This window comes from Tribolium castaneum, chromosome 7, assembly GCF_031307605.1.
Source record: "Tribolium castaneum strain GA2 chromosome 7, icTriCast1.1, whole genome shotgun sequence".
Taxonomy (NCBI): Eukaryota; Metazoa; Arthropoda; class Insecta; order Coleoptera; family Tenebrionidae; genus Tribolium; species Tribolium castaneum.
In genome coordinates, this window is record NC_087400.1 from 8,488,133 (window position 1) to 8,510,324 (window position 22,192).

Genomic DNA, 22,192 nt, shown 5'->3' on the forward strand with positions numbered 1-22,192 from the left:
GGGTCCTTAAAATTAGAGGAGGTTCTACAATCAAATAAATTTATTCACCTTTTAAGTGACTAAACACTCCACAGGCTTTAGTCCGAATATTTTAATCGTGTTTGCGTCAAATACAAATGCGCCCCAAGGTGCTATTAAGGACCATTTCTCTCTAGCAATTAAATTAATAGCCGATAGCTCTATTTATGTTGTTTAATATTTCACAAACAGTTTGACAAATACAATCAATAACCCATTATTATAATTTTCAAATGGTTGAATTTGGTTTTTAATGCCAGTTCAACTGAAGCAATGCAAGCGCTCACTCTGACGTCGATTTTTGCACCCCAACATGTCGTTTCAAAAATTTTGGGTGTACTACCCTTCACAATACAGGACGGTCGACCTGTGTTTTCCAAACTTGGTCTTTGTCACAGTTTTCTGTGCATCATTTTGTACGTTTTTGTGGCCCAAAGCTACTACCAGACAATATTTGATGATACGACCTCAGGTTTTATTACATTAAAAATTTTGAAATTTATTACAATCGCCCGCTATGTTGGTTACACGGCCGTGATGATTAACACATTCGTTGCTGTTGGTCTGACTTACAAAAAATTTGTCGCTTTGTTGTCGAAATTGTATGGAATTGATCGAGGATTGGGGAAGTTGGGTCTAGAGACATTTGTTGTAGCAAGTGGTTACAGGATTAAGAAAAAAATGTTCTTGTTGGTGATTTTGGAGTATTTAATTGGAAATATAGTGTCGATTTTTTCATCGCAATTCAACGACATTTCCGGTGCTTTTGTTTTACTTTACCCTCGAATGATTGGTTGTAACTTGAGTGTGACCTATTTTGGTACCACTTTGTTACTGGAAGAGAGATTCAAATTGGTCAATAAGTTCCTACTTGGGGAGTGTTTCAAGTCACGAAATTGTACCAAATATCCAACCGATCCAAATTTTTGCGACAAAATCAAATTATCGGTCAATATTCACAAAGAACTGACCAGAATTTGTAGAGCTATCAACTCGATTTTTTCAGTTTTTTTTCTGCTTTGGGTCACTGTGAATTTCTTGTGCTTGGTTTCAGATCTGTACATTGTTGCTTATTTAATCTCAAGCGGCCAGTTTTTTAATTATTGGCAAGGCGAGTTGAAAGCTTTTAAGAACGTTTGTATTTATTCGATTGAGATGTTTTATATTGCGAGAAGATCGTCACGGCTTTGTTCTCAAGTATAAACCCATTTTTTTATTTAGTGTAACTAAGCTAGTTGTAGGCAAACAGAACTAAAACTATTTTGGTTGGGTTGAAAGTGGATTTAAGCAAAGAGGAGGAACGAAATACTGTAATAACACTAATAATAATTACTTTTGACGATTTTCTAATGCTACTTCCTAGATTATTACTTCGAGTCTTGAACTTCGACAGTTTACTCTTCAAATAACGGCTTGTAGACTTTTTACGATTGATAATGCGTTACTTTTTTCGGTGGGTTCAATTTTGTGTCAGAACTCAATGAGTGTTGGTTTTTAGATCTGTGGAGCTGCCTTTTCATACCTCTTCATAATGATACAAATGGACAAAGACTTGAATAAGTCTCTCCGAAATGTAACAAATTCTATTCTATAGTTTGCGAAATAAATAAACAATCTCATGCAACACTAGTTTTTAAAAGTTTTTATTTAACTTGCTTTGTTCTCTGTCTGTCTGTGTCATATTTTTGGAGCCAAATTTGAAAGGGTTTCCGTTGTCCCAATGAATTGAAATTTTGCATACTTACGTAATCTGCGTGACAATGCAATACTATGTGGTTAAATACCCTCTAAAGGGGTTAAATGGGGTTTTGAAGTTTTAGGTTATGTTTACAAATGGGTTTTCGATGTGTACATACCGTAACTTATACCAACATGTTGATATGTTGGTCACTGGGAAATATGTTAATACCTAATCATTTTCATTACGTTTCATTACAAACAAATGTCGCCACTTTTTTAAATTCAATTATCTTGAACGATAGAGTATAGACACAGAACAGAGGTTAGGATGTTTTTTTAATGCTATCAGCTGTTTTCTATCACATACCACTAAACGAATTTGCACAAATCAGCAAAATAATGGTGTTACAATAATATGGCGAAACTAAATCCCAGAGAAAAAGACGTTTAGAATAAGTAAATACTAAAAAACAATAAATAAAAAGTTTAAAAAGTGTTTTTTTTTAGAAAAAACTTATTTAAAAGATGCACTTAAATGAAAAAATTATGTTTTTCTATCAGAGGAGAATATTTTTGCTTACAAATTAGGATTTTAAAATTTATAAATGCTTTGGAAACGGTCATAAGTCATAACAATACGGCTTTACAGAATTACTTTCTTAAATTTAGCACTGTTCCCAAAGCTTTTATAAATTTTAAAATACCAATTTGTAAGCAAAAATCTACTCCTCTGATAGAAAAAATAAAAGCTTTTTTCTAAAAAAACATTTTTTTAAATTTTTTACCAACGAATCTTTTATTTAAAAACTTTTATTTTTTCTAAAAAAACATTTTTTAATTTTTTTTATATATTACATTAATATCTTAAAATCTAGTATTAGAAACTGGAATTAGTACTATTTCTGGTTTTTAGATTCTTAAATGCCTCCAAATCAAACTGTAGCATTATAAATAAATAAGAGCTAGCGGCACCACAAACCTGAAAAAAAAATAAATCAACGTTACTTCAAAAGTCTGACTTACTGAAAATAGTAAAGTATTGTCAATACTGAAAAGGCGACAAGCAGTTAGTTCTAGTTTGTTTTTCATCAGATTTAAAATTCCTGTGATGATCTGAAAAGATTGGAGAAATATTCAACATCACGAAGTTGGGACCAATTGTAAAATTGAGGGATTATAAAGAAAAAAATGAAAAAACTATCAAAAAACGAAGAAATAACGAATCACAAAAACTAAAAAAAATTGAATTTGAAAAACTAAAAATAACGCAATGAGCAGAGAAAAAAAAACGAAAAAGAAAAGAAGATTCATGAGAGTCAAAGTGAAAGTAGTACCTTTAAAAAAGAAACTACTAACTAGAGCCAAATTAAAAAAAATGATGGAGCAGAAATATTGTAGAAGTAGAAAAAAGAAAATAGGAAATAATTCTTGGACAAAAATTTTTTTGTTGCAAATAAAGTGTGTTAAAAAATTAGAAACAGAAAACAGATTTTACCAAATTTCGTTCTTCTTCTTTGTGGAAGTCGATGCTAGTGCCAGCCACTATAAAAGCGGTGCGGTTTGCCTGAAGTGCTATTTCTAATCAATTTATTGTAGTGTGAAATACTTACTTCAAAACAGACCCGTTCGCATCTTCTCGACAAGTAGAAAATGTAAAAACAGTATGAAAAAACATTCAATAACATGAGCGAAACAGGATACAATTTACTTGACTTCCAATCGAAAAAAATTAAGTGAGCCGTAGTGTAAGAATCCATCAGGAGGAACAGAAAGTTGAAGCCGATCCACAACAAAAGTTGTAAAGCAAAAACCGCGTTGATTTTTCCAGTGATTTTAGTCAAAATTTTGTGAATTTGGATCAAATCGGTCAAAGTTTCGCAAAAGGTTAAATCGACTGATTTCTGGTTCTTTTGTGATTCAATGACTTTTTCTGAAATTTTCTCATTGATTATTTTGTAACGTTTTTCCACCATCATCGTAATTAAATAAAAAAAGATATTTTGCGACGCTGCGACTAATTTGGGATAAACAACCATCACATAGTACCAAATACGCGATTCCGATTTTTTATTAACTGTCGCGTAAATGTTGCCAAAAATCACGTAAAAATAAATCAGAAAAATGAGCCAAAGGGACTGTTGGCGCACTTTGCGATTCGCTTTTGTGACTTTACCAAATTGCCCGAATTTGGCCAAACTCAAATCCAGCTTCGCAATTTTGTCCAATTCTTTGGTGTTGTTACAACAAACGTAAATCAAAATCACAAAAAGCATAATCAGGTTACTAGCACTGCGGAAAATTACGATAAATCGCACAACAGTAATATTTCCAAAGCCGAAAAATGTAAAACTGAAATAAAATTTGTAATAAATAGACGTTGCAGCTAAGAGAGTTGTGAGGTAAATAAAAGTTTGCAAAAGACGAATTTTTGAAAAAACCAAACGGCCGTTTGTCACAATGCGAGGTTCGAGGGCCAAAAGTTTGAAAATCGTTTGAATTGGAGTGAAAATTTCGTTGTAACTTGATGAAAACATTTCAACTGCACTAAATAATTGTCAATAAACTCATAGTATAGTTAATTACGTTTATTGATTCAGGCAAGTGGGTTTTAATTAGAGTAATGTCAAACAACGTAACTTAATTCACAAGAAACCACTTTGATTAACAGTCGAGTTATTCAAATCCATCTACGAGAAATTTAATTAATTAAAAATTGATTTTGTAAGGTACTACTCCACCAAAATTGTGCTGGTTTCATTTTTCTTATTCCCAAAATCCAATTGAATCATGATGAAAAGGTAAGACGATGAAGCACTACAAATTTACGATAGTACTAAGCAGAAGTACCAAAATTAATAAATTTAGTACTTACTGAAAATAGTAGAGCGTTATCAATGCTGAAAAACTTGCAAGCTGTTATCTCCAACTCATTCTGAATCAGTTTCAAAGCACTTGAAATGACCTAAAGTACAAAAATAGAGTTTGGAAAACGGTTCTTAGGTAGTACCTCATTTTTTTCAATCTCCTTGCCGATGTCAATTCTAAATTTTACAATTAATTTTTTGGTGCTATTTGCCTGAAAAATCACTTGTGACAAATCAACTGACAAAAAGTACTCACTTCTAAAGCATACAGGACCACATTTTTCAACAAGCACACAATCAATTTTTTTCTGAACTGACAACAATACAAATACGAGTACAGTTTGATATTTTAATATACTTTTGATAAAAGATATATTTAAAATATTTGAAAGTAGTTTCAATTTAATTTAATTAATTAAAAATTGATTTTGTTAGGTACTACTCCACCAAAATTGTACTGGTTTCATTTTTCTTATTACCAAGGTCTAATTGAATCATTATGAAAAGGTAAGACGATGAAGCACCACAAATCTACAATAGTACCACGCAGAAGTACCAAAATTAATAACTTTGGTACTTACTGAAAGTAGTAAAGCGTTATCAATACTGAAAAACTTGCAAGCTGTTATCTCCAACTCACTCTGACTCAGTTTTAAAGCGCTTGAAATGATCTAAAGTAGAAAAATAGAATTTGGGAAACGGTTCTTAGGTAGTACCTCATTCCTTTCATCCTCCTTGTCGATGTCAATTCTAATTTTCACAATTAGTTTTTTGGTACTATTTGCCTGAAAAATCTCTTGAGTCAAATCAACTAACAAAAAGTACTCACTTCTTGACACAAGTCGGTCACAATTTTCGCCAAAATAAAAAATTCCAAAGCATACAGGACCACATTTTTTAACAAGCACACAATCAATTTTTTTTGAACTGGAAACAATATAAATACACTTTGATATTTTTATATACTTTTGATAAAAATATATTTAAAACATTTGAAAGTAGTTGGCCGTGGAAAAAATATTTCAGAGAATGATAGAAATTTTGTGATCGGTTATTAAAGTAAAAAATGTGAAATTCCAAAAATACGCTATGTTAATGTTAATGGTATTTTCATTTAAACAAATATATGATCGTCACAGATTTTAATTACATAAAAAATGTGCAGAAAATTGAAAACGATGTGTCACTAGCATTTGATGTTTAAAAAATCATTAAATTATAAATACTTGTTGAGTAATACATTTTTTATAGTTTTAATTGAAAATCCAAAATTTTTTTATGGCCTATGCTATAAAGAAAAAGCGAAATGTTATTTATATTTGTTTAATATTTAAAAAGAATGTATTACACAAATAGACATATCAAATCAGAAAAAAATAAGCTTCTTAAAAATACCACAGCCTCCTATAATTCATATTTAAAAAAATAAAACTTTATGTTATTACAGCTAAATGAAAGGTTATATTCACTGTAAAAAAGTTTTTGTTTCAAATGTGTATCTTTTATAACAAGGAAGATATGATTTTTTTTTAATTTTGCTAAAATGTCAACATTTGTTTATAAGTCTAAAACAAAAGACAATAGTGGGATACGGTTTTGATCAAAATTTTTTTCTCAAAAAATGGACCCGAGAATGTGTCACTTGTTTTTCTCAAAACCTCTTAGTTTCGGAGATTCCCTATGCGGACATGTAAAATGCAGCACCCTGTACAATAATACACTTATACAGAGTCCCAAAAAAGTATGAATACAGTTATTTATAAAAACTATTCATCAAAACTTATTGAAATTTGGTATATCCTTAAGAGTATTTAAATTCTATCGTTTCAGATGTTTATCAAATTTCTATCTCAATTTATTCTTGGGATACAAGGCTAACTTGATTTTTTTTAATGGCAACAATGATCAAATTTAATATTTTTAAAAAGTGCATTTTTTCTGAGATCTGTTGTGTTAGTTTAAGCAAAACTTAAAAAAATCGAATTAATAAGGTTTAAAAAAGTGTAAAATTTTGTTACCTGGGAAATGTTGTCTTTATCTATCGTTAGATCTTTTCTGCTTAAACATTGACCAAAAAATAAGTAGGAGTTAAAAATAATTGTTAAAAAAACACTTTTAAATGAAGAAGAACACTTCTTAATTAGAAATAAATTAAACACGAAATACATGATTTTTATGCTAAAAAAGATGTTTAAAATGATTTCCACTAACTTTTTTGCTTTCTGCCGCCATGACCAACCAGTATGAGAATTTTTTTTGCTCAGTTTTACTTAAATGTACTATTGTTAAACTAATTATTGCACACAAGTTTAATTTTTGGCTAATATACAAGTGACAGATCGCTAATCAGAGTATTTTCAAAGCTAACTTAGTTATGCTTTTCCAAAAATCCAAAATAATTTTTTTTACCTTGTAACAAAAACAAAGGTGGGTACCATATAACATCACTGAATTCACAAAAAAATGCTGTTTTAAAAATTATTAAATTTGACTTTTCGTGCCGTTTAAAAAAATTCAGTTAGCCTTGTATTTTCAAAATAAATGACGACAGAAAAAACCAAACGGCCGTTTGTCAGAATGCGGGGTTCGACGGTCAAAAAATTTAAAATTGTTTAAATTGGAGCGAAAATTTCGTTGTAACTTGTTGAAAACATTTCAATTGCACTAAATAATTATCAACAAACTCATAGTATAGGTAATTACGTTTATTGATTCAGGCAAGTGGGCTTTAATTAGAGTAATGTTAAACAACGTAACTTAATTCACAAGAAACCACTTTGATTAACAGTCGAGTTATTCACATCCATCTACGAGAAATTTAATTAATTAAAAATTGATTTTGTAAGGTACTACTCTACCAAAATTGTGCTGGTTTCATTTTTCTTATTCCCAAGGTCCAATTGAATCATTATGAATAGGTAAGACGATGAAGCACCACAAATCTACAATAGTACCACGCAGAAGTATCAAAATTAATAACTTTGGTACTTACTGAAAATAGTAGAGCGTTATCAATACTGAAAAACTTGCAAGCTGTTATTTCCAACTCATTCTGACTCAGTTTCAAAGCACTTGAAATGACCTAAAATAGAAAAATAGAATTTGGAAAAGGGTTCTTAGTTAGTACCTCATTCCTTTCATCCTCCTTGTCGATGTCGATTTTAATTTTCACAATTAATTTTTTGGTACTATTCGCCTGAAAAATTACTTGAGACAAATCAACAGACAAAAAGTACTCACTTCTTGACACAAGTCGGTCACAATTTTCGCCAAAATAAACAATTCTAAACCATACAGGACCACATTTTTCAACAAGTACACAACCATAACATAGCGAACATCTGATAAGTGGAAAAAAAATACATACATGACAATATAGGAGTCACCGACAAGAAGAATAAAAGTCACAGTAATCCAAAGTAACAGATGCAAGGAATAAAGCGAATTGTGATCTTTGGCGACTTTGACCAAGTTTTTGTGAAGGTTGACCAGATGTTTGATTTTGTTGCAAAAGGTCAATTCGGTTGGAAACCGTGTCACTTTGCGAGAGTCATTAATGAGGGCTTGGATTCCGTCATTAATGACTCTAAAGCGACCTTCCAGAATCATCAAAAGAGTCAAAAACGTTAAATTGATGGTATTTACAACCAGTCGAGGGTAGACTTGTACCACAAAAGTGCAAACTTCCCTCCAAACCAAGTCCAGTTCTTCTTTTATAAAAAGTGTGAGAAGATCACCGAACAAATTGAAACTCAACGAGACACCAATCAGGAACACCACCATTCTTCGAATTTGTCTATTGTTGCGAACAGTTGCACCAAGTTGGTCCAGTTTGAGAAACTCCGGTTCCAAATTACGCATTTGTTTCAAAATCGCCAGAAATTTTGCTCGTCCTATGAAAGTACCAAGAAACAGTACCGCCATGAGGATGATGTTGGCTATAGTTCGAAACGTGGCAACGAAGTTAATTGTGCGAATTTGGATCAATTCGAACGGACTCAAAGCCGATCGTTTTTCGAAAAAAACGATTGTCAAAATTATGAAAATCACAAAGTAGGCAACAGTTTGGACGATTCCAATTTTTGAATAGTTTACATTACTGTTTTTGTAGCTGATTGGTGCAATTCCGAGGATTTTTGATAAAAGGATGATGGGGACATAATGTTTGTGGAGTTTGACTTGAGGCATTTCGAACGAATGGTTGTTTTACCAACGTTTGATAACACAATTAATTAAACGTGAGTGAATTAATTATTGATTGGGTCATCAAGGAAAAAACACCGGTAAACACGCAGAAAATTATGACTTTTATCACTTTTACTGATTCTAGAATAAACTAGAATGCCTTCCACAAAATTCAAATTTATAGCTAACGTTTTTTAGTTTTTCTGAGCTATTTTTACTTCAGTTTTTATTTTTATTTTTTTTTAGATTTTTTTAGCCAAGTAAAAATTATTGTTTCTGCTTCGGTTTCGTATTGAGGTCATTACGATACGCGATTTGCGCGATTTGCGTATCGTAATATCCAATGGAGTGTTGTAATAATTACACTAAAAACTAGAGTAATTTCGTTGGGTAATGTTGACAACCTAGTTTTTTGACAATTATCTGAGAGAACTGTCAGTGTCAATCGGCACCTGTTTCAAGTGCTTAATTTAATCAAATGAATCAAATACAAATCTTTAGAGGCTTTTGTACCATCTCTGATATGTGGCCCTTTCGAACACCTTTCGAGTAATGTACAAACATAACTTCAAAAACCAGTGCAAATAAATAATTTGAGATCTCATTATCTTTCGGCCAATTTTTAATTTCCACGTATTTGTCACAATACGCTTTGGACACTTTCAGAAAACATTTGTACCAATGAACTAATGATGGTCCAAATTATTGATTTCATTTCACTGTCTGCGCAAAAGTTGTCAACTGCCACAAAATTCCCTAAATTTCGAAATTAATTTTTTTGGTACAAAAAGTGCAAAGTAGAAAAAATACTGTATGATATTTCGTTTATAATATGGCATTTTGTCGCACTTACTCTATTATGGCACTCCTCGCTGCGCTCGTCGTGCTCTAAATTCGTGCGTGCGACAAAATGCGTCTTATAAAACTCGTATCATAATATACTATTTTGGCTGAGTTGAAAATTCTTCTTTTAAAACAATTTGGTATTAAAAGTTGGTGACAAATGTGTTATTCTCGAAGCAAATCTAATTATTTGTTAAGTAAAATTATGTCTAAATGAGTGAAATACTATATCGAAATATGAGGGATGGGTTAAGGCCAGAGACCTTGTTTTTGCACATTTCATAAATCTGTCATCGTGTTCTACATAATAATAATAAAATAGAGTCGACCACTTCGCGCACGTTTGGGTCGCTGGCCAATGTAAATATACAAAGGAATATTAAAAATATACACAGCGGCGCGGCTGTCAGTGAGTCATTTAGATGCTTCCTTCGGTTTTTTGAGATCGGAGTACAGCTGTTGCCGAATAAATCGGACCACGTGGAAGAAAAAAATGGACAACATTTGGCGGAATTTGGACTCAAAGATTTTGAAATTTTAAAATTTTACTACTTTTTAAAAGTTAAAACTCCTTCTATGGCTATATTTTCTGTATATTTGAAAAATATGAGATGAATCCAATATCTGTATCTTTTTTCAACTGTACAATAATTCACTTATACAGAGTTCCTAAAAAGTATGGATACAGTTAAGTATAAAAACCATTATTTATATTAAAATTTGGTATATGGTTGAGAGTTCATAAATTCTATCGTTTCAGATGTTTATCAAATTTTTATCTCGATTTATTCTTAGAATACAAAGCTAACTTGATTTTTTTAATGGCAGCAATGGTCAAATTTAGTATTTTTAAGAAGAGCATTTCTGTAAGAAGAGAGTTCTGTGGTGTAATACATGCATACCTTAATTAAACGAAACTTAAAAGGAGTTTCAATCTAATAAAATTTTCAAAAATGTAAAATTTTGTTAGTTTGGGAAATAATATCTTTATCTATCATTAGCTCTTTACTGCTTAAACATTGACTAAACAATAAGTAAAAGTTAAAAACAATTGTTAAAATAATACTATTCACTGAAAAAGAAAACTTTTTAATTAAAAAAAAAAAAGAAATACATGATTTTTATGCTATAAAAGATATTCAAAATGATTTCCACTAACTTTTTGGATTTCTGTCGCCATGACCAACCAACATGAGAATTTTTTTTGCTGTTTTACTTAAATGTACTACTGTTAAACTAATTATTGCACACAAGTTTAATTTTTGGCTAATATACAAGTGACAGATCCCTAATAAGAATATTTTCAAAGATAACTTAGTTGAGATTTTCCAAAAATCCAGAATTAAATTTTTTAAATTTGATTTTTTCTACCTTTCAATAAAAATAAAGGTGGGTATTACGTAACATCACTGAATTCACAAAAAAATGCTGTTTTAAAAATTATTAACTTTGACCCTTCGTGCCATTTAAAAAAATCAAGTTAGCCTTGTATTTTCAAAATAAATGACGACACAAATTTAAAAAATCTTTCAGATGATAGAATGTAAACACTTTCAACTGCTTCCCAAATTTCAAGGTTCTCTCTTAAACTGTTCAGAAAATATTTAACTGTATCCATACTTTTTTGCGACCCTGTATTTGCTAACGCAACACATTAATTTTTTTGCTTAGAAATGTAATAAGATTTTATGACAATAAACTTTATTTTTATTATTATTATTATTATTTTTGTTATTATTTTTATTATTACTTTTTCTTCAAAGAATATATACATTTTTTGCAGGCCGAGTTTTATAGGGTAAGGGCTTAACATCTAGGGCCTCTTGTAGGTGGAGACGTTCTCTAAACCTCTTTAGAGGGGAAAAGGTCGACGGGACTTTTTTCTAGACTTCACTCGCAGAGGACTTCCTCTCCAAGGACTAGGGTTCACTAGGTCCAAGTTACTATTATTACTACAAATTTTCAAAGTTCGACACAAATTGTCCTCTTGTCAATAAAAATTGGTGTTTTTTTTGGAGGGTTTGTAAATTTTTTCTTTATTTTTGATTCAACCATTTTTTTTATGTAAAATACTGTCATAGATAGGAGCGGCAGTGTATCTAAATATGCCACTGCGTAAAGTGAGACTGTGTTAAAAAAACTTGAAGAAAAATATCGTGCCAAAATAATAATTACTTTCCCAGATACGGATTTCATAAACAAAGGTTTAACGTCAAAAAGGGTGCATTTATTTCAAAAGATTTGTTTATTTTTCTTTATTTCATTGTTTGAGAAGGACTTATAAGGAAGTTCTGCTTAAAAAAAAATCTTACTCACCTTAGAAACGATAACCAAACTAAAAGGCAGGGCATATTTTCTATGGTGTTCCAGTTTGAAACACGCTATAAGTTTTCAGTTGAAAGTAAAAAGAGCTCAAATTTTTTACTTGGAATTAAAAAGAGCTCTAAATTTTAGGACGATGTAAGGAGAGATTTAAGAATTTTTGTAGTTGCGCCCTTTATTTAAGAACTTACAATTCTGACTTAAAAAACAGTAAATTGAAGTAAAAATGCCTTTTCGACAATTAAGCCTTTTTTAACTTTTTTAAATTCATCAAAGTAAATTGGGTTTTGACATTTTTACAAGTTCAAAAAACTTTCTTAAAAATTTTAGCCAACGAGTACACATAAATTTTAGATGGAAATCGCAAAAACTAAATTTTACTGAGATTTTAAAGAAATATACTTTTAAAGATTTTGGTTTGAGAATCTCATGTGTACCTAATAACTAATAAGAGGTTTTTTATTTATAGGACCAAACGATCGATTTTTTTAAACCAGTTTCTAATGCAAGAAAATTGTTAAATTCATCGTTCCCTTTATCAGACAATAAGAGATCATAAATATAGTCTTAGCTTAAAAAAGCAGTGAATTAAAGTAAAATGTATGTTTTGATAACAAAATGTTTTTTGTTTTCTTTAAATCCGTCAAAGTATAACATTACGTACCTAAAAAGCCCCTCTGTAGGTAACTGGATTTCTCTAATTTTTTAATTTTAACCCTAAAATATATTTTGAAAACAAAAAAGCTTAATATTTTAAGAAAAATGTATTTTTTTTTAAATTTTAAGCTCTTACAATCTTTTAGTTAAAAACAAAAAACTCAAAATTTTACTGATATTTTCAGAAAGACTGTTTACAAAAAGGAGTTTTTTATTTACGGAATATAAAAAACTGTTTTTAAAACGAAGTTGTTAAACACATTTGATTTAAACTTAGATTCATGACACGAATTTCACTGAAACTGAGCTTTGATGGCGATAGGCTTAAGCACACATTTTTGATAATAGCTCGGGTAGACTTTAGTCGAGCTTATTTCTTACTGACAATAAAAAAAATTTATTATCCTTTTCCTTCGCTAAAAAAAATAAAGATGCAGACAATAAGAGGTTAAAAAAGTTAAGTTTACGGTTCTTCAAAATACAGAGAACTGGCCAGAACTTACAAACTTGTAATAGAAAACTGAAATTTTCTTGTATATTCTGTATCATTATTTTAAGTTGTATAACTCGTGGAGGAATTCCTCTCCAAGGGCTAGGGTTCACTAGGTCCAAGTTAGTACTAGTACTACAAATTTCCAAAGTTCGACAAAAAGTGTCCTCTTGTCAATAAAAACTGTTTTTTTTCGAGGTTTGTAATTTTTTTTTAATTTTTAATTCAACCATTTTTTTTTGAAAAAATACTGTCATAGATAGGGGCGATAAAAATTAAGTAGTCAGAGGCAGGGGCAAGAGTGGACCTAAATATGCCACTGCGTAAAGTGAGAGTGTGTTCAAAAAACTAGAAGAAAATTGTCGTGGGAAATTAATAATTACTTTCCCAGATACGGATTTTATAAACAAAGGTTTAACGTCAAAAAGTATGCATTTATTTCAAGAGATTTGTTTATTTTTCTTTATTTCATTATTTGAGAAGGACTTATAAGGAAGTCCTGCTTTAAAAAACAGTAAATCTTACTCACCTTAGAAACGATAAACATATTGAAAGGCAGGGATAACCATATTTTCTATGGTGTTCCAGTTTGAAACACGCTATAAATTTTGAGTTGAAAGTAAAAAGAGCTCTAATTTTTTACTTGTGAATTAAAAGAGCTCTAAATTTTAGGATGATTTAAGGAGAGATTTAAGAATTTTTGTAGTTGCAGTCTTTATTTGAGAACTTACAGTTCAGTAAATTGAAGTAAAAGTGCCTTTTCGACAATTAAACCTTTTTTAACTTTTTTAAATTCGTTAAAGTAAATTGGGTTTTGACATTTTTAAAAATTCAAAAAACTTTTTTAAAAATTTTAGCCAACGAGTACACATGAATTTTAGATGGAAATCGCAAAAACTAAATTTTACTGAGATTTTGGGAAAGATACTTTTATGAATTTTGTTTTCAGAAACTCATTTGTACCTAATAACTAATAAGAGGTTTTTTATTTATAGTTTCTAATGCAAAAAAATTGTTAAATTCGTCGTTCCCATTATCAGACAATAAGAGATCATAATTGAAGTCTTAGCTTAAAAAAGCAGTGTCTTCTTTATATCCGTCAGAGTATAATATTACTAAAAATCTCCTCTGTAGGTAACTGGATTTCTCTTATTTTTTAATTTTAACCTTAGAATATATTTTGAAAACAAAGAAGCTCAAAATTTTAAGAAAAATGTAGTTTTTTTTCAAAATTTTACTGATATTTTCAGAAAGGCTGTTTACGAAAAGGAGTTTTTTATTTACGGAATATAAAAAACTGTTTTTAAAACGAAGTTGTTAAACACAAATTTGATTTAAACTTAGGTTCATGACACGAATTTCACTGAAACTGAGCTTTGATGGCGGTAAGCTTAAGCACACATTTTTAATAAAAGCTCGGGTAGACTTTAGTCGAGCTTATTTCTTACTGACAATAAAAAAAATTATTATCCTTAGCCTTCACAAAGAAAAATAAAGATGCAGTCAGTAAGAGGTACAAAAAGAACTGGGGTTTAAGGTTAAAAAAGTTGAGTTTACAGTGCTTCAAAATACGGAGAACTGGCCAGAACTTACAAACTTGTAGTAGAAAACTGAAATTTTCTTGGATATTCCGTATTATTATTTTAAGTTGGATAATTCGCGGAGGATTTCCCCTCCAAGGGGTTCACTATGTCCAAGTTACTACTAGTACTAGTACTATAAATTTCCAATGTTCGACAAAAAATGTCCTCGTGTCAATAAAAATTGTTTTTTTTCCGGGTTTGTAATTTTTTTCTATATTTTTGATTCACTATTTTTTTTTCGAAATGATACTGTCATAGATAGGGTCGACCAAAATTAAGTAGTCATGGGCAGGGGCGGCAGTAAACCTAAATATGTCACCGCGTAAAGTAAGACTGTGTTCAAAATACCTGAAGAAAAATGTCGTGCGAAATTAATAATCACTTTCCCAGAAACGGATTTTATATACAAAGGTTAAACGTCAAAAAGGGTGCATTTATTTCAAGAGATCTGTTTTATTTTCTTATTTGAGAAGGATTTATAAGAAAGTCCTAGAAGTATAAATTTTATCCTTAAACTCTTTCATGTGCAGCTAGTACAAGAACTTAGGAAAATTGTATTTGAACACAGATTAGAGTTATCTTTCTTTATCAGAACCTAAATGCAAGTAGACAACAACTTTACTCAGAAAATTTTATTCAGTGATGAAGTCCTATTCTCTAACAATGATAGTGCACAACTGCCACTACTGTGCTTAGAAAAATCCACTGTGGATATTTGAAAATTTCCAAGGAACTCTTTTGGTGAACGTTTGGTGTGGCCTCTCGCTTCTTTGTGAATCACATAGTTGGGCCTTTTCTCTACCTCGAAAAATAAGCAAGGCCAACATTTTGACTTCCTGTTTATTGTTGTAACTTCTGATTTTGAAAAAACTGTTTGCCTATCTTTGATGAAATCTTTCATTTTCATTACATTTTGTATTGGTATTTACACAGCAAAGACTTTTCTACTTTCTCTATCATTCTGCGAGAACTGAATGACACTAATGATCACTAATGATTCTTCTCTGAGCTGATGTCAGTGACATAAGATGGTAGATAACTTGGATTCGGTGTTGGGACACTTGCGTCTTTTTACCTGAAGTGGGTTAGATGCGCCCGATCCGGAATCAAATCTATTACCTAACTGTGACTGAGAGTCTGGTGGGTCACTTGCGCCCCCATATGCTCAGTACTTATGGAAAAACTGAACAAGAAAGATAGATATTGACAGAATTTTGAATCCTTTTTTTTATCAAATTTTGTAACAATTAATTCAATTCTCTAGTTGATTCAAAGATGGACAAAGGTGGTCCGACAATATGTAATGTAAAAACTTTTCTTTAAAGCGCCATTACGGAGTCAGTTGCATAAAGAAGTATTTCTGAATTTACCAGTTCCTAAAAAGTATTTAATTACTACGAGAGGTGAGCTGCGGCTAAATACCGTAATTTTTTAACATAAAAAATATGAAAAATTTAAAATTTTAATTTTTGAATTCTTTGACAAATCTACTGAAGCCCAACAATGTTTAAGGCGATCCCTGAGAACTGTCAAAATGATCAAAAATCCATAAGATCATACTTTTACACATATCTCAAAATCGACAACAATTTTCAACCAGAAACCATTGTACTGCCTTCATCTGGCACTTCAAACTAGATTTTTAAAGCGGTAATATTTAAAAAATCTTTTTCTCAGAGAAATTTTTCTAAAGGTTGTTTTTTCCTTGCTATTGCTAGTATCGGGTATCAATTTTAGCATGCAAATGATGTGCGTGAATGGTGGGTGTATGTTTTTCCGATCTGTGTAGATCTTGCGTTTGGCACCCAAGTCAAAACTTTATCAGATCAGCATACCCAAAAATACACGAATTCAATTCTAAATGGAAAATCTGTAGATTTGTGGGAAATTGATTCCTAATCATTTTGCTTTTTATTTGGTACTGCTCCGTTGTCGATTTTCTGGGATATACAGAGTGCTCAAAAACTGGCGCACCAACTCAGTGGTACGTTATTGAGAAGCAAGTGCAGATTATGGGAAAAATGTTGAAAAAATTCCTAAAGTCATATTTTAAAAATCTGGAGCTACAAACTTATTGTGTTTAATTTCTTTGGTTTTCATTATTTTTTATGATTTTATGTTTCATACCAGGTAATCGTTCCGTAACAAAACAATGAATAATTATTTTTAAATTTACTATCAGATTTTGGCAGTTTTTTTAATTTAAAAAAAATAAAATTCATCCAAAAAATCACAATGTGTAGATGTGCCAACACTGGGAATTATTTCCTAGGAAACTGTTTCAAAAATAATTTATTTTTATTGTTGCTCAAATTCTATTGCGATTATGACTGTTAGACAACGTTGCCACATATCATTTATCTAAAATCCGTTATTTATCAATAACGTTAATACAAAGAATGTTTTTACTATTTTTACCTTTATATGTAACCAGTTCTCTACCACACACCATTGAGTTGGTGCGCCAGTTTTTGAGCACGCTATATATAAAAGTAGGAACACATGTTTTTGGATCGTTTTGACAGTTCTTAGGGGCCGCCTTGTATTGTAGTTTATACACCGAAAAGACTTCTCTACTTTCTCTATCATTCCTCGAAAATTGAATGGCAATAATGATCATTCTCTGCGCTAATGTCGGAGTGACATAAGTTGATAACTTGGATTCAACTTGCTAATCCTAATTTAAATTGGATCAAAGGCATAAATGAAATATGTTTTTTTGATTGCATCGGCAGGTCGTCAGGCTCTTTATTTTATCCGAATCACTCTGTATGCCACTGCGTAAAGTGAGCCTGTGTTAAAAAAACTTGAAGAAAAATGTCGTGCGTCCACGCGAAGTCAAGTGGCTGTAGGTCTGTGTTGATCAGTTGTTTGCGGCGCGCCGCCTCTGTGTTGTCGTCTCGGCGCACGCCGCCAGGGCGTCCTTCGTATTGATTCCCGCATGATCCTGTATAGCAGCGGGGCGACGTCGGCGTCGCGTCAGTTGCGCTCGGAGCTGCTCGCCGTCGACAGCACGTCTCCTCTCCGTCGCGGATGCGAGCACCTCGGTGAGTGTACGACGACGGTGGCGCGAGTGGATGCCGCCTAGCGCGGGATGACGAGCGAAGAGGCGGCGACCGAGCCGCCCATCTCCAGCACCGCCACCCCGGACCCATGCCTCGACGAAAGGAAATACTGGTGCTTCCTGCTTTCGAGCATCTTCACCTTCCTGGCCGGCCTCCTCATCGTGCTGGTGTGGCGGCTGTTCGCCTTCCTCTGCTGCCGCAAGGAGGTGCAGTACGGGCCCAATGACCCGAAGCAGAAGGAGCAGAAGGCCGCCAGGCAGGGCAAGCAGGAGTTCGAGGGGACCTTCATGACGGAGGCCAAGGACTGGGCGGGAGAGCTCATTTCGGGACAGACCACCACCGGAAGGATATTGGTAAGAGACGAGCTGTCTGCCGACATGACGCAAGATGGGGGAGTTACGCCCACCGGGGGCAAATCACCAAATTACAACGGCTTTTTTGGGGAAAGGTTAACACGATTTATTGATTCGATCGAAAATCGATAATGGAAAGAAAATTCTGATACTTTGACTAAATGTCGTGAAGAGCAAGAAAATATTTGACAGTCTGACCCAGATGGCGCATTCATTGCTAACATATACCTACATATGGAACTCATTCAGCTAATCCCAGGACATATTTCCAGTTTATATAAATTCAAGCTCCATGCAGCAAACAAAATTATGGTAAATTACGTCTTCCTAACTAATGACGTGCATCATTATGACCTCAATGTATGACACAAATACAGCAAGTCTCTGCCAACATTATAAAAAATTTAGGTGAAAAAGGTTATTTTGATACGAATTGACTACAAAAAGGACAATTATTTACCAGTCTATTCTAAACCTTGTCAAATCAAAAATATCAATAACATGAAATCAAACATTTTTGAATAGGAACATGCAGTGGCGTATTTAGGTCCATTGACGCCCCTGCCTAAGACAACATTTATTGATTAATTTATAGAATAAGAACAAATGTACAAACCCCGTAAATGAACAATTTTTATTAACACAGAGAGATTTTTGTCGTACTTTGTAATACGGTGCGTTCAAAAAGCCTTTAGATCAACTCTTGCTGTGGAATTTAGATTGATAGATTATCGTTTTATTCTATTGAAGCTGTTAAAGTTCGTAGTAATCGTAAGTAATCAAAATACGTTCAAAATTGCGTCGTAATAAAGCGATCAGTAATAAATTCGATTTTGATCAGTAAAAAATAATAATTTTCGCACAGTAAAAAATTTAAATGACAAGTAAACTACGCTCAGTATTTTAGTAAAATTCGTACAGTTTAAATAATAAACGCCCAGTAGCTAGCTTGCAGGCTGGGGCGAATTCTACACTCTCTAGTTTTGAGATGCTATTATTTACTGCGCATTTATTATTTTTACTTTGCATCTATTATTTTTACTGTGCATTTATTATTTTTACTGCACAGTTATTATTTTTACTGTGCATTTATTATTTTTACTATGAAATTGTTATTTTTACTGTGCATTTACTATATTTACTGTGGACTTATTATTTTTACTGTGCATTTATTATTTTTACTGTGCAATTGTTATTTTTACTATGCATTTGTTATTTTTACTCTGCAAATATTATTTTAACTGTGCAGTTATTATTTTTATTGTGCATTCATTATTTTTACTGTGCATTTATTATTCTTACTATGCAATTGTTATTTTTACTGTGCATTTATTATTTTAACAGTGCATTTATTATTTTTACTGTGCATTTGTTATTTTACTGTGCATTTGTTATTTTTACTGTGCATCTATTATTTTTACTGTGCATTTATTATTTTTTTTGTGCATTTATTGTTTTTACTGTGCATTTGTTATTTTACTGTGCATTTGTTATTTTTACTGTGCATTTATTATTTTTACTGATCAAAAATACTTGTCGTTTGAATAAAATACTGTGCATTTAATTTGTACTTTTCAAAATTTCACAGCAAGAGTTGATCTAAAGACTTTTTGAACGCACTGTACAAATCACCCTTTAAAATTTTAAGTATCACTTCTTTTGTGAAACTTTAAATGAACTGTTAAATGCATAAACTGCTAGATATTGATGTTTTAATATACATCTTTATATTTATATTTATATTTTATATTTTTATTTATATTTATCTTTATATTTTTTCAATCACTTTATTTGAACGAAATAGCAAATTCAGTTCTCCAAAATTCAAGAGAGTTTTAAAAATTAAATTAAAAATCTGAAAAAATTCTTCGTAATGAAACCAAATAAATCTGTGGTTTTCTAGGATATCTTTTAAAAAAATACCCTGAAATTAATAAAAAATTTTTTTTACGAAAAACCTACACATATTTACGACTTTTTTTGTATAAAACGAGTATTATGTTGTCGTTGACTTTTTTCAAAGACATTTAGGTCACAAAGCTACAACTAAAAACTTCTTAAAACTCATTAATCAAACAATTAAGAACTTAAGAAGTAAAAAATGCGACGATAACTAAAAATTTGATCAATTTATTAAAGCTGCACTGGGCTATTGCTCATTTAGCCCATATGTAAATATGCTTCTGGGTTAATGGTTTGTTTTTAGAATGTTGTCGAATTATTAATTTGCCCATGTAATTGCAGGCACAATACTTTTTTTAATTGGCGTTCAGCTTCCAAAATTAGTTGCAGCAGTTTTATCGATTATATAGATGACCCAGAACTTGCATCAGTCATTTCATTAGCAAAATTAATAATTACTTTCCCAGATTCGTATTTTATAAACAAAGGTTAAAGGTCAAAAAAATTGCATTTATTTCAAGAGATCTGTTTATTTTTCCTTATTTCTTTATTTGAGAAGCATTTATAAGGAAATCCTGACCTAAAAAACAGTAAATTGAAATAACAGTGTCTTATTTGACATTTCTTCAAATCAGTCAAACTAATAATTACTTCTTGAGTCAATATAATCCAAGCCTTTTGTTTCTAAGGATATTTTAATCGCCTTATCACCTTAGAAACGATAATCATATTGAAAAGCAAGGATAACTATATTTTCTATGGTTTTCCAGTTTGAAACACGCTATAAATTTTAAGTTGGAATTAAAAAGAGCTCTAATTTTTTACCTGAAATTAAAAAGGGCAAAATTTTAGGACCATTTAAGAATTTTTTTATTTGCGCCATTTATTTAAGAATTTATAATTCTGACATAAAAAACAGTAAATTAAAGTAAAAGTGTCTTTTCAAAAACTAAGCTTTTTTTTAACTTCTTTAAATTAGTCAAAGTAAATTGGGTTTTAACACTTTTTTAAATTCAAAAAACTTTATAAAAAATTTTAGCCATAGAGTACACAAATTTTAGGTAGAAACCGAAGAAACTAAATTTTACTGAGATTTAAGGAAAGAAACTCCTGTGTACCGAATAACTAATAAGAGGTTTTTTATTTGGAGGACCAAACGATCGTTTTTTTAAACCTGTTTCTAATACAAGATAATTGTTAAATTCATCATTACCTTTATTAGACAATAAGAGGTCGGAATTAAAGTCTTAACTTAAAAGAGCAGTGAACTAAAGTAAAATGTAAGTTTTGATAACAAACTGTTATTTTTTTTCTAAATTTTAAGCTCCTATAATCTTTCAGTTGATAACAAAAAAACTCAAAATTTTACGGATATTTACAGAAAAACTGTTTACAAAAAGAATTTTTTTATATACAGAATATAAAAAAAACGTTTTTAAAACGAAGTTGTTAAACACAAATTTGATTTAAACTTAGGTTCATGACATAAATTTCACTGAAACTGAGCTTTGATGGCGATAAGCTTAAGCACACATTTTTGATGAAAGCTCGGGTAAATTTTAGTCGAGCTTATTCCTTACTGACAATAAAAAAAAATTACTATCCTTAGCCTTCGCAAAGAAAAATGAAAATGCGGAGAATAAGAGGTTAAAAAAGGTTAAAAAAGTTAAATCTAGAGTGCTTCAAAAACTGACCAGAACTTACAAACTTGTAGTAGAAAACTAAAATTTTCTTGGATATTCCGTATCATTATATTAGGTTGGATAAAGTCTTTCTGTATAAACATTTAAAATTTTCAACCGGAACGTTACATTGTAGCAAAGCTTAGATCGCCATAAATCGAAAACTTTACCATTGTTACACAAAGTCGGAATACACTCATGCGGTTTTATGTCCCAGATATAAAATACTTACAACCCAAAGCCATAAACAGTCCAGAATCCAGACAGAGAATTGTAGCAATTTATCAAAGACAGTAAAAATGATTGCGAAATTTGTTTCGCGTTGAAAAACGCTTCGAGATGGACGAACATGTTCGCAGAATTTAAGAATTTAAGCGAAATTGCGGAAGAAACCCCCGAAGCCAATCCAGTCCGATTCAAACTTCTTCGTTTTAAAACCAAATCCCTTGCTGTAAAATCGACGGCATAATTTTAAATTTCCGGCGACACATAATCGATAAAACAGCGCTCTAATCTTATCACTCGCATTATTAAAATAACCGCAGAAT

The 22,192-nt window shown here is 31.3% G+C and overlaps 3 protein-coding genes across 3 annotated transcripts in view; 2 read left to right on the plus strand and 1 right to left on the minus strand.

Moving 5' to 3' along the window:
• Positions 1 to 228: 228 nt before the first annotated feature.
• On the plus strand, positions 229 to 1,642 carry LOC107398749 (gustatory and pheromone receptor 32a). Its single transcript, XM_015983934.2, has 4 exons — positions 229 to 1,215; positions 1,260 to 1,328; positions 1,382 to 1,471; positions 1,517 to 1,642. The coding sequence occupies exons 1-4, from the start codon at positions 292 to 294 to the stop codon at positions 1,610 to 1,612; spliced, it is 1,179 nt and encodes a 392-aa protein (XP_015839420.2). The 5' UTR covers positions 229 to 291; the 3' UTR covers positions 1,613 to 1,642.
• A 4,882-nt stretch (positions 1,643 to 6,524) lies between these two features.
• LOC656998 (gustatory receptor candidate 16) lies at positions 6,525 to 8,393 on the minus strand. The gene is made up of 5 exons (XM_015983932.2): positions 7,803 to 8,393; positions 7,690 to 7,758; positions 7,555 to 7,644; positions 7,421 to 7,504; positions 6,525 to 7,369 (listed from the first exon to the last, which is right to left on the minus strand). Exons 1-5 carry the CDS (start codon positions 8,343 to 8,345, stop codon positions 7,325 to 7,327), a joined length of 831 nt encoding a protein of 276 aa, XP_015839418.2. The 5' UTR covers positions 8,346 to 8,393; the 3' UTR covers positions 6,525 to 7,324.
• Positions 8,394 to 17,539: 9,146 nt separating this feature from the next.
• The window catches only part of slo (slowpoke), an 84,107-nt gene continuing 79,454 nt past the window's right edge, over positions 17,540 to 22,192 (plus strand). Inside the window, exon 1 of the mRNA XM_015983935.2 lies at positions 17,540 to 18,060. Within this exon, the coding sequence (XP_015839421.1) occupies positions 17,737 to 18,060 (324 nt within the window). The 5' untranslated portion in view covers positions 17,540 to 17,736. The remainder of the gene's footprint in view (positions 18,061 to 22,192) is intronic.

Excerpts from the sequence above, each read along its gene's own strand:
- LOC107398749 (XM_015983934.2), top strand. The coding sequence starts at position 292 with ATGCAAGCGCTCACTCTGACGTCGATTTTTGCACCCCAACATGTCGTT. Across the intron at positions 1,216-1,259 it reads CGTCACGGCTTTGTTCTCAA|GCAAACAGAACTAAAACTAT; the intron begins GTATAAACCCAT and ends AGCTAGTTGTAG. Across the intron at positions 1,329-1,381 it reads AAGAGGAGGAACGAAATACT|ATTATTACTTCGAGTCTTGA; the intron begins GTAATAACACTA and ends GCTACTTCCTAG.
- LOC656998 (XM_015983932.2), bottom strand. The coding sequence starts at position 8,345 with ATGGTGGTGTTCCTGATTGGTGTCTCGTTGAGTTTCAATTTGTTCGGT. Across the intron at positions 7,645-7,689 it reads AGGAGGATGAAAGGAATGAG|GTCATTTCAAGTGCTTTGAA; the intron begins GTACTAACTAAG and ends TTTCTATTTTAG. Across the intron at positions 7,505-7,554 it reads ATAACGCTCTACTATTTTCA|ATTTGTGGTGCTTCATCGTC; the intron begins GTAAGTACCAAA and ends GTACTATTGTAG.